Source organism: Prionailurus viverrinus, chromosome A3 (genome assembly GCF_022837055.1).
Source record: "Prionailurus viverrinus isolate Anna chromosome A3, UM_Priviv_1.0, whole genome shotgun sequence".
NCBI lineage: Eukaryota > Metazoa > Chordata > Mammalia > Carnivora > Felidae > Prionailurus > Prionailurus viverrinus.
The window spans coordinates 74,771,325-74,783,751 of record NC_062563.1 but is presented as its reverse complement, the minus strand read 5'-3'; the positions used below and the strand labels follow the sequence as shown (position 1 = coordinate 74,783,751).

At 36.0% G+C, this 12,427-nt stretch overlaps 1 protein-coding gene across 5 annotated transcripts in view; it reads left to right on the top strand.

Moving 5' to 3' along the window:
- Positions 1–12,427, top strand: part of PNPT1 (polyribonucleotide nucleotidyltransferase 1) — a 64,904-nt gene that overhangs the window by 940 nt on the left and 51,537 nt on the right. For 4 of the 5 annotated variants that reach the window (XR_007150933.1, XM_047852982.1, XM_047852980.1 and 1 more), the window contains exons 2-8: positions 6,204–6,264; positions 6,854–6,928; positions 7,619–7,724; positions 8,249–8,298; positions 9,292–9,355; positions 9,452–9,499; positions 10,395–10,508. Coding sequence is in view for 4 of the 5 variants with exons in the window: in XM_047852982.1 (XP_047708938.1) it covers positions 6,204–6,264; positions 6,854–6,928; positions 7,619–7,724; positions 8,249–8,298; positions 9,292–9,355; positions 9,452–9,499; positions 10,395–10,508 (518 nt within the window). In the remaining variant the exon portion in view is untranslated. Of the gene's footprint in view, positions 1–6,203; positions 6,265–6,822; positions 6,929–7,618; positions 7,725–8,248; positions 8,299–9,291; positions 9,356–9,451; positions 9,500–10,394; positions 10,509–12,427 lie in introns of those variants that run through there. The other variant, XM_047852981.1, reaches the window with a different exon arrangement.

The following is a 12,427-nucleotide window of genomic DNA, read 5'->3' as shown; positions in this document are numbered from 1 at the left end:
TGCAAAAAGTTGAAAAATCTGTTTTGGATTACAGGTCTTGTTTCCTAATTCACCGAATCCTGAACAAGTTAAGTTTTTTGTGGCAAAATGAGACTGGTCTGGGTCAAGGGTCAAACTTTTTCTGTAAGGGGCCAGATGGTAAATACTTTAGGCTTTGAGGACTGCATACTGTCACATATTCCTGTTTACAAATCCTTTAAAAATGTAAAAAAAAAAAAAAAAAAAAATAGCTGAAAGGCTGTACAGAAACAGGCTATATAGTTTGTTGATCCCTAAACTAGATGATCTCTGAGCACCCTTTCCACTTCTGACATTCTTTGATTCTGATTTTTTGAGGGAGAGGATATCTCTTCCATTATTCAAGGACTTAACATTCTTTGAAGAAGTGCCTTAGCGGGGGCACCTGAGTGGGCTCAGTTGTTTGAACATTAGACTCTTGATTTCCGCTCAGGTCATGATCTCAGGGTTATGGGATTGAGCCCTGGCGCTGGGTGTGGAGCCTCCCTGAGATTCTCTCACCGCCTCTCTCTCTCTCTCTCTCTCTCTCTCTCTCTCTCTCTCTCTCTGCCCATCTTCCCCACTTGCATGCACGTGCTCTCTCTTTTTCTCAAATAAATAAAAAGAAATGCCTCAAAGCATTTCATTCAACAGACAGCTACTGTGTGGTATACAGACTCCTTTAACGGACACAAAAGCAACAGTATTAGTCCCTGACTTGCAAATTTTCCACAAACAATCTACTTTAAATATTTCATTTACTAGTCAGCCTGAAAGTTCTTTTAAACTGTGTCATGTGTTGTAACAACTAGATTCATAAATAACATACCCGCTGGGTAAATTAGTTCCTTCATCTTTGTCTTGTTTTTTGTTTTTTTGTTTGTTTGTTTGTTTGTTTGCAGCATTTATTAAATTTGACTATGTACCATTCACTTTATATTTGTTATCTTGTGTATTATTTACAATACACTATAGATTATATACTGTTGTGGTGTTTTTCAAATGCTGTACTTAATACTCAGAGTAACCTTTGAGGCAACTGTTTAATTTTCATTTCAACATTTTTTTTTCTTTTTTTAATGTTTACTTTGAGACAGAAAGTGCATGCACATGAGTTGGGGAGGGGGAGAGAGAAAATCCCAAGCAGGATCTGCACTGTGTGCGCAGAGTCCAACGCAGGGCTTGAGCTCAGGAACCATGAGATCATGACCTAAGCCGAAATCAAGAGTTGGATACCTACCTGAGTGAGCTACCCAGGTGCCCCACATTCCAACAAGCTTTTATTGAGAATCTACTGTGTACAGGGCACTGTAGATACAGAATCTGATGAGGGAGTAAGATAAACACAGGTTTGGTGCTGGGAAAATCACTGTGGTCGAGGTATGGATGGGGTGCCAAAGGAGAGCAAAGGCATATTCCATTCTAAAGCTTTCCATTGAAGGTGAATCTTGAGGGGTGAGGAGGAGGAGGAATTAGCAAGGAGAAAGAGGTAAGTGCAATTACAGGGAAGTGAGAGAGTGTATTTGAGTAACTACAAATAACTCAATGTGGATGAAGCAAAAGGTAAAATGGGAGTTTAGCATCAAAGGTCAAATGACATAGGCAGAATCCAAATCATAAGGATGTTTGTTTTTTTAGTTTTGTATTACTCAATTTTTCTCTGTGGAAGTTGGAGCAAGGTGGTTACATTCCACATCATTCTGCAGATGTTTCTAAAAAAATTTTGTTAATGTTTATTTTTGAGAGACAGAGAGAGCATGAGCAGGGGAGGGACAAAGAGGAAGGGAGACACAGAATCCGATGGAGGTTCCAGACTCTGAGCAGTCAGCGCAGAGCCCGACAAGGGGCTCGAACCCACGAACTATGAGATCATGACCTGAGCTGAAGCTGGACGCTTAGCCAACTAAGCCACCCAGGCACCCCTAAAAATGTTCTTTAAGCATCTCTCTCCCTGAAGTTCTACTCCCTGTAGCAGCTGGCTCTGCTCTTCCCTTTCTCTTCCTCAGCTACCTTTACCCACTCTTCTCCCTGCCAACAGAATCTCCTTGCTCATTCTAATCCTTTTTATTTATTTTTTTCAAGTGTTTTTTTTAATTAGGTAAACATTCACATGATTCAGCATTTTAAGAAGTTCAAAAATCTCCTTCCCATATGGTTCCACAGCTGCCTAATTCCAGTTCCCAAAGGCCACTTGTGTTACCAATCTTGTATGCATCTGGAGATATTTTACACATAAAATACTGGAGAGTAAGTTGTTAAAAGGTAAAACCAACTATGAAGTATAAAAGTAATAACCAGTTTGCACTAAAAACAGAACCAAAACTGCATGAATAGGAAAAAAATTACAAGGTCAGGTAACATCAGCTGAGATCATGAGATATAATGAAAAGTAACCAGCTGGTTCTTTGTGTAATATAAATTGCACACACCTAGAAGAAAAAGAGTTCAAATGAGGGAAATCATCAAGGCAGGACTACAGGACTGTCTGGTGTGTGGGTTAGGACCGCTAATGGAGACACTGGGTAGACTCAAGAGAGGGAACAAAGACAGCAGGAAGATGGGATGTTTGAATAAATACATAAATCCAAGCGTGCACGTCTAAGATCTAGGGACACTGCAGACCCGTTTGTTTTTCTCACTCAGCTCCCATTGTAAACAGGTTAGCTTTGGAAGCTTAACAGTGTTGCCTTCTCTCTGCTTCTCTGCCTGCTGATAGAACTGGGAAAGGCTGGTTCTTAGGAGAGGAGTGGGTCCTCTACTCCTTGCCTCAAGCTTTCTTTGTATGTGTGCTCTCTTTGGTACACTGCTAGTCCCTACACAGGTGAGGCTATGTGACTGGTTTTCACCAGCAAAACCTAATATGAAGTGATACAGGTTATCCACAGACTGAAGTATTTATTTTATTCCAGTGATGCTTACCATCATTCAGAGAGAACCCATGTTTTAACATTTGTTCTCTACTGCCTTCTCTTCGTCCCCTATACAAATTATATCCCCTTTAAGAATAAAGACTTAACCATCGCTGAAGATACTCAAAAGAATATGCCACTGTGGGCAATCTCAAAAACTGTGGGGCAAGAGCCCTATGAATGGAATAGAACTGTAGCTTTCACAGCTCTTCTGTTTTGGGCCCACTTCAATTTATTTAGAGATACTCTCCCTTTCACAGGGATCACTCAGATACTCAGAATTTGCATTATTGGATGGGATGCCAATTCCTGATAAATCTTGAGAAACAGTGGTAACGTATTCTTATCCCAGATTAAACAAAATTTCAAGATCCTAAATTTACATTTTACACATAAAACCTTAATACTGATTTCAGCTATAGGTTGGTGGGGCTCTGCTTAAGGCTCCAGTGTTACTGGCTCTAAGCATCTCATTCCCTCCACCTTCTATTCCAGCTTCATTCTTATCTCTGCATCTCATTATTCCATCTCTCAAGGTAAACCCATTTTATTATAGGCTGTCATTGCAACATCTGTGTTGAATGTCTCAAATATTTCTTGTGATTAAAAAAAAATCCTCATAGTTTTTCAAGACTGATAACACAAGTGTACATGCTTTTTTTGATTTTCAAATTTAACAAAATGAGACTATCTGAATAGGTAAATGTGCTTTTCATGAACTCAGACTTCTGACAGAAGTGTTTAATGAGTAGAAATATTGAGTGATCTCTTTATCCTGTTTGTATATAAAGTACAGAGTCAGGGCATTGTGTGTGTGTGTGTGTGTGTGTGTGTGTGTGTGTGTGTGTGTGTGTGTTCAGCACTGGGACTTGATAGAAAGTTTTGGAAGCTGCTTTCATGGGACAGAACATTTTCCTCCGTATCTTCAGGAGTCACTGAGTTGGTTAGGCTTCACAATACTCTGATGAATTTTAGTTTCTTTGACAAGTTTTGCTGATCTGTTTCAAGCCTTCATTAACCTCTTTTTGTGCTGGGAAATAATGCTAATAATACTGAGTGTTTATTATATATAGAGACAGCTTTATTAGGATATAATTTACATGCCATACAATTTACCCATTTAGAATGTACAATTCAGTGGTTTTTAGTGTATTCACAGTTTTGCAGCCATCACCACAATTTTAGAACATTTTCATCGCCCCCAAAAGAAACCTCAGACCCATTAGCAGTAACTTTCCATTTCTCCCCAAACTCCATAGCCCTAGGCAACCACTAATCTACAGACTTTCTGTCTCTATGGGTTTGCCTATTCTGAGCATTTCATATAAATAGAATATGATGAGTGGTCTTTTGTGACTGCCTTCTTTCACTTACTATGTTTCCAAGGCATATCCATGTTGTAACATGTATCAGTACTTCATTTTTTTAATGGCTGAATAATATTCCATTGTGTGTATTAGACCACATTTTGTTCATTCATTGACATATTTTGATTGTTTCCTTTTTGAGGCCATTATGAAAAATGCTGTGGCTATGAACGTTCATATGCAAATTTTTGAATGGACATACAGGTTTTCATTTCTTTTTATTATTATTTTTTTGTTCTTTATGGTTTTTTTTTAATGTTCTTTATTTTTTTGAGAGACAGAGCACGAGTGGGGAGGGGCAGAGAGACAGACAGAAAGACAGAATCTGAAGCAGGCTCCAGGCTCTGAGCTGTCAGTACAAAGCCCAACGTGGAGCTCAAACTCACAAACAATGAAACCGTATACCTGAGCTGAAGTTAGATGCTCAACTGACTGAAGTGCTCCTCTTTTCTTTTTTTTTTTTTTTAAGTTTATTTATTTATTTTGAGAGCGAGAAAGCATGTGCACAAGTGGGAGAGGAGAAGAGATGGGGGACAGAGGATCTGAAGCAGGCCTCACACTGACAGCAGATAGCATGATGTGGGACTCAAACTCACAAACCGTGAGACCATGACCTGAGCTGAAGTCAGATGCTTAGAGGACTGAGCCACCTAGGCACCACCCAAGTTTTCATTTCTCTTGGTTATATACCTTGGAGTAGAATTGCTGGGTCATATGGCACTTCTGTGTTTAATCTCTTGAGGAATTGCCAGATTATTTCCCAAAGGAGATGTACCATTTTGCATTTCCATTAATACTGTATGAGGGTTATAGTTTCTCCATATCCTCACCAACACTTTTTATGGATCTGTTTTATTATAACCATCCTTGTACATGTGAAGTCATTATCTCATCGTGGTTTTGACTTGCATTTCTCTGGCGGTTTACGATGTTGAGCATATTTTCATGTATTTACTGGCTATTAGTAGATTTTCTTTGGATAGACTTCAAATCCTTTGCCAATTTAAAAATTAATGTTGTTGGTCTTTCTATTGAGTTGTAAGAATTCTTTACATATTCTAGATACAAGTCCCTTACCAATTACATGCTTTGCAAATACATTCTTTTATTCTGTGGATTTTCTTTCACTTTCTTGATATCCTTTGAAACATGAAAGTTTTTAATTTTGATAAAGTTCTATTTGTCTGTTTTTGTCTTTTGTCACTTGTGTTTTTGATGTTATATATAAGAAGATGTTGGCTAACCCAAGTTTGAAGATTTACTCCTATGTGTATTCCTAAGAATTTTATGGTTTTAATTTTTACATTTAGGTCTATACTCTGTTTTGAGTTAATTTTTATTTATAGTATGAAGAAAGGAAGGGGTCCAGTTTATTAACTTGTTTGCATATAGATATCCAGTTGTCCCAGTACCATTGGTTGAAATGGCTATTCTTCTCCCCTATTGACTTGTCTTGGCACCATTATTGAACATGAAGGTCTTTGTAGGCAATATTTAAAAATTATATTTTGTCCTGAAAGCATTGGAGAATATTTTAAAGGACTGTAAGTAGGGAAATGATTCAGTGTGTGAGTTAAGAGTCTACTTTTATCAACAAGACAAAGGTTGTAAACTAAGGTTGACAGATTAAGGTCGTAAACGGGAGTTAACATTTAGGAATGCAGTTAGCTTCTGCACCCCCAAAATACTTTATCTTTCATTCAGATTATTTCTGTGCCTTGGTTTCTATATTTTTCCTTAAGCAGCTCTTAAATTCCCCTAGTACTTTTGATAATAATTGTGAACTCTATCCCTTTTTGGTTTGTTTTTTGCTGGGTGGGAGCCTGTGTGGCTTGGTTCTTCTGTTAGATATTTTAGAGTATTTTATACTAAGCTGGAATTTGTACTGATGACCTAAGTCCTTTTGTATTGAATTTTTATTTTTAAACAGAAAGTTAGAAATATCCTCTGGAAAACTGGCCAGATTTGCAGATGGCTCTGCTGTAGTACAGGTAAAAAGTCCAGATTTTAAAATTTTCATCTTAAAAATGGTTATGGAGACTGGTACTGTCTTTACAGCATCATATAACTTCTTAGAATTGTGGTATTGGAAATTAATGCAGACCATTTCTAGTTTCAGAACCATTCCAGAGAAGTAGGGAGTCAGAAGGCTGGATATATTAAATGACCTTTAAGATGTGTTCCAAACTTAGGGTTCTGTTTTATTCTGTTAATATATTCTGTAATGCTTTTCTAGAGAATGTGATTTTACTTTTTTATTTTAATAGTAATAATTGAGAAATCTTTATATATAGCCTAAATTTCTTCATAAGAGGTAGAAAATATGATTGGATGTGGTTAAGCTATCAGTAAGCCTCTTGTTTTAGTTCTATTGCTTTTGCAAAGCTCAGCAAGTGTTATAAAACAGATCATGATCTTGTAGAAAGGATCAAGATTGGACTAGTTGTGATTATTTTCATTATGGTGTCTTGGGATAACTGTTCTCTTGTACTGAACTGGAGCAAGGGTTCATTCAGTCACTACTTATATGTTAATGCCTGATTTTTAAGGAATTTGCCAGTGTTGTTGTTTATGTTTAAGTCAGGTGACACTGCAGTGATGGTCACAGCAGTCAGTAAAACAAAACCTTCACCTTCCCAGTTCATGCCTTTGGTGGTAAGTATTTGCTGATTTATTTAAACAGTAATATGGCACAAATGTAGAATTTGCAATATTTTTGTCTAGTGTCTAGTGAGTGCACAATGTAAACTTTGCACAGTAAAGGATTTTCCTTAGTTGATACTGAGTCATTTAAAGAATTTAGACTGATTCCTTCATAACCAATTCTCGTATTAGTAGTAAGCATACTTCAGAATGTCCAGGTTGACAACAGTGAAGTGCATTAATACTTTGATGTTGAACAGCAATGAATTCATTGCTTTCATAGGTTTCCCTTCAGTATGAGTCTGCAAGTATGTTTGGTGAAGAGTAAAGAGTTCTTTAGGAGTTTATGGCTTCCTTCTATTATGAAAAGGGGAATGCAGTTTTATTGAACAGAGTTGATATAAAAAAGGGAATGTTTAATCTGAGTAGAATAAGCCACTCTGGGAAGTAGTGAGGCTACATAGTCCTCTCACTGCTAAGTGGAGGGCTTTTTAAAAATCAATTTACTGAAATACTTGTATCAGCTTTCACTTCCCAAAGACATACAAAACACTAAAAGTAAATAAAATATTCTCCATTCTTAATCTGGACCATATTGTTAGCAACCTCAGAAGAATTAGTATCTGAATAGTGGTTCTTGGGAAATAGTTGCCATAAAAAGGAGTTAAATGAACTTCGTTTTTTTTTTCATTACTACTTCAGGTTGACTATAGACAGAAGGCTGCTGCAGCAGGTAGAATTCCCACAAACTATCTTAGAAGAGAGATTGGATCTTCTGATAAAGAAATTCTTACAAGTCGAGTAATAGGTAAGATATTAAGAGACATTAACTCTCTCTGATATGCTTGTGTTAGCCTTTCTTCTATCTATATTCTACAGTTCCCCTAAATGTTCTTCCATTAAGTTAACACTGCCCGAGGTTATTTACTTTCATGTGGGGTCCATGAAAGAAAAAATTTTGTTTATTCACTACTGAATCCTGGGTACTTGGTATACTTTTCTTTTGGTCTGTTATTGTCCTTAAGTCTCTTTCCTCTGCTTATATATGTAACTGATGCCTTTGGAACAGAAATGAAAAGTTGCTCCCCAATTTTAGACTTGTGTGCTCCAGCCCTGCTAGTTTTTTGTTATTAGGGCATGGTATAGATTAATTGAAGCACTGACATTTATCCATGACCCCTCTCAGTAAGTCAGTCCAAGGGGATTTTTTTTTTTTTTAACATCTGAACAGCTACCTATATTATTTTCCAGCCTCGTGTTTAATAGAGTGAAAAGGTTGAATTATAAAGCAGCTTTTGTCAGTACTATTTACTTTTCTTTTTCTTTTGGCAGATCGTTCAATTAGACCTCTCTTTCCAGCTGGCTACTTTTATGATACCCAGGTAGATTCTGTTTTACGTTTGTTTCCAGATTAATCAAAAATTACGTAATGAATCTCTATAATACTACTTAGGCTAAATATTAGAGGACAAAATAAGAATTTTTAGTGATGCTATTTTACATTTTTTTTAAAAAACATACTAATAATTTTAAAAATATTAATCTGATGTCAATTTGAATTGATACCGAATTATGAGTAGGAGTTAGCCAACCTAGGAGTGTGGAGGAAGCATTCTGAGCAGATGGGGGGGAAGCACAAAAGCTCTGATGCAGGAAACAGGGTTTAGAGCAAAAGTTTATAGCAATTAAGGAGGTCGGGGACAGATCAGGCTGGGGCCTGAAAGTCAGATTAGTGTCAGAGGCTAGGACAATCACTACAACTAGTTTTTATTACCTATTTTTATTGTGTCCTCTTCTACTTTATTATATTTTAATATTTTGTGAATATTATTCTCTCTCAGAATAATGACCCATTAATTTACTTTAATTAACTTTTATTTATTTGACAAAAATAAATATGCCTTTGCAAGGATGCCTCAAGAAGTTTTATCTCAAGTTGTTTTCTTCATATATGACATAGGCGTATTATTGCAGTATAATAATAAAGTAATTCACTCATTTGTTTTCTATATGCTTGTTAATAGAAAACAGTATTTTTATGTAATAGAAATAGCTAACATTTACTGAATATTTTCAACATGCCCAGTATTGTAAATGCTTTACAAATAATATTACCTTTAACTTACAGAATATCTTTTAGGGAGGTGTTATTATCTTTCCCTTTTAAATATAAGGAACCTTTTGAGGCTTAAGTAATTTGCCATAGTCAAGCATGTAGTTAAATGATAGCCAGAAATAAGGGTTTGACTATAAAGTCCATATTTTAACCACATGGTGATCCTTTATTTTAGTTCAAGATGTTAACAAAAATAATAATCCTCCTAAATCAAGTAGATTTTTTTTTTAAGTGCTTTAAATTTTTCCCCTTGTACCAGGTACTTTGTAATCTGTTAGCAGTAGATGGTGTTAATGAACCTGATGTTCTAGCAATTAATGGTGGTAAGTTTAAAAATCGAGATTAAAATTATCACCTTTTTTTAAAGGTATGAAATAATTCTATTTCAGCTCTTATTTTTTTTCTTTGTTTTTGTTAAGCTTCTGTAGCCCTCTCATTATCAGATATTCCTTGGAATGGACCTATTGGTAAGTTAGGATTTGAAAATAAGAAACATGTTTTTTACTAGTGAGCATGCTATATATAGCAAGGGCATAGATTTACTGGCTCTGTAAATCTCATAGGGAGTTTAGTTAGATGACCATCTAAGATTCCTTTTTGAGATATTTTCATCCTTGCCTTGAGTTTTATTTCTGATAGCAATAAGTTATAGTGTTAGAGACTTTTATGTTCCTAGATACTTTGATTTCTTAGTTGCCTCCTCTGTTTAAGGACTTTTTGCGGGGGAATAGGAAATTGTTAGAGTACATAGTCTTTCAGGATAAAACAACATGTTTAGAACTTAATGACTCTTAAAAGTTGTATTCATGCAATATAAAAAAGACTCACCAAGTAAGTAATTTTAGAATATCCTAAATGCCAGATACTAAGGTAAAAACTGAAGGAATAAAGGCAGACTAGGCACAATTCTTGCTTTCAGTGTAAGCAGGGGAAACAATTATTTATAAACAGCATTATAAAAGTATAGTAAAAATGGTAAGAAAATGATAGAAAAGGGTAGGTTTAGTCTTGTGAAGTCAGGTTGTCAAGGAGGGCTTTTCAGAGTACTCACCATTAAAGCTGAACCTTAGTAGGATCAGATGGTAAGCATTTGCCTTGGAGAAAGTACAGTCTAGCCCAAGAAAAGAGCATGAGCATAATCACAGAGGTATGGAAGAAATAGTGTATTTGAGCAATTCAGAGTGCTCCAGTGAGGCCAGAAGGTAAGGTGGGGTAGGATGTTCTGTGGGCCTTAAATACCATGGTAGAAATATGGATTTTATTGTAGTCACAATTAAAGATAGGGATTGAAGCTATCACTGAAATAATGTCTTGAAAACTGAGTTTTTATTTTACAACTGCCTGTATTTTGATATATCTTAGGGGCAGTCCGAATAGGAATGATTGATGGAGAGTGTGTTGTTAATCCAACACGGAAAGAAATGTCTTCCAGTACTTTAAATCTAGTGGTTGCTGGAGCACCTAAAAGTCAAATTGGTAAGTAGTTTACTACATTTGTTCTGGATTTTACTTATAAATTCTGGCTCCTTAAAAATGCATTTGTATACTTCTGTGTATTTGTTTTGTCAATTAGCCATAAAGATTTTTGTTTTGTTATATTGCTGCCCTATTGTGGTAGTGCTCTTGCTACATATCAAACAATTCCTAGAATTATAGAATGTTGTACAAGTTTGATTGAAATCTACAAAAATTTTTATTTTCCACGACAGTTCTGGTAATTATTTTTAGACTAAAAAGCTAGTCTAAAAATTGAATTTCTAAATCTGGTAATAAATTGTTTTATTAGTTTAAATATGTTAATTTAGCTAATTCATCATTCAAAACCTGTTTAATGTCCTCTGAAAAAGAGGTGACCTATTTCTAGTAGGTAGAAAACTAATGAAGAAATGCACTGACCATAGGTTACCCTTGCTCCTCGTAACAAAAATGTAATTGTATGAATGAAAAGTGGCATAGTTCTGTTGAAGGAGAATTGGCTTCCACAGTCAAAATAACCTGTGCTTGAAACCCAACAGCTGCCACACAGTTAACTCTGTAACCTTGGACAAATTAATTAAGGTCTCATATCAGTGTATTCTGTGTGATATTTGATATCTGGGACTTTCTGATATGGGATCTTCTGATGTGGGAATATTTTGATGAAATGTAAACTACTGAGCTTTTATTACTTTTTTGTACAATTAACATATGAAATACCTCATTTCCAGCTTCTTTTGGAATACTGGTCAGTAATGGAGATGGAATCTGGTACTATATGGTAGATAAAACACATATAATAGGAGTTGTATGTTATCTACATATTAGAGATTGTGTTGGTAAAATAAATAACAAGTGGGTCCATGACAGTTATAGTGGCTCTATGAGATCTTAAGAAATCTGGATTCCTTTCAGTTTTCTGCCCTGCTATCCTCAAGGTGTGGCCCTTATTTCATGCTTATGAACTGGCTACTGGAGCTCTGACCAACTTAGCTGATTTGTAGGCAAGAGGAAGGAAAAAGGAGGGGAATAACAAAAAGGTGTATGCCAACTGAGTAAGTCACCTTCCCTTTCAAGGAGCTTTCCTAGAGCCCCGACATAGCAGTTTTCACCTACATCACACTAGGCAGAACTGTAACACATGACTGCATCCTTGACTATAGGGGAAGCAAGGAAATGTTTTGGATTCTACCTCCAGAAGGTGAGATTCATACTGTAGGGAACTATTACAATGTAGAGAGAACATTGCAAAGATTTGGGGAAGCCATGAATAACAGATGACTCTTACATACTTGAACATCTCAGAAGGGGCCTTGAGCAAAGTGTTGGTCTAAAGTTTACTTGGTCTGAATCTGAAATTTTTTTTGCTTAAAAATAGTGTTACAAGTGAACAAGTAGTGTTCATTACTTAGTAAATTATTTTTTTATAGGGTTGTTGTGAAGATTAGAGTCAGGATTTGTAAAGTACCTAACATAATATCTAGTACCTAGTAGGCATACCGTTCATACCTGCTGTTATCATTCAGACACAGAAATTAACTTGCTTCAAAATTTATAACATATAAATGGTCATATATATAGTCATATATATAACCTCTACCTACTTTGGACTTGGAACTCCTCTAATTTTATGTAGTTGTTAGAGGAATGAACTAAGGATCTTTATTGCATCTATGGCATGCTGTAGAAACCTCATAGGCAACCTTCTACTTGTTCTTCTTACCTCTTGCTCTCTAGATGGATTGCTCTCTTGCAGTCTAGAGACTGAAGAAACCATCAGAAGGTTATCTTGAGTAACTAGGAGACTGAGAGTGATTCAGAAGCAACCTCTTAAAGGACTGGTTTCAGAAATTACCAGCCTCCATTTTATGTCTTTTGCCATCACTGTCTCCATGAAGATATTCAGCCAGTTCTCTACT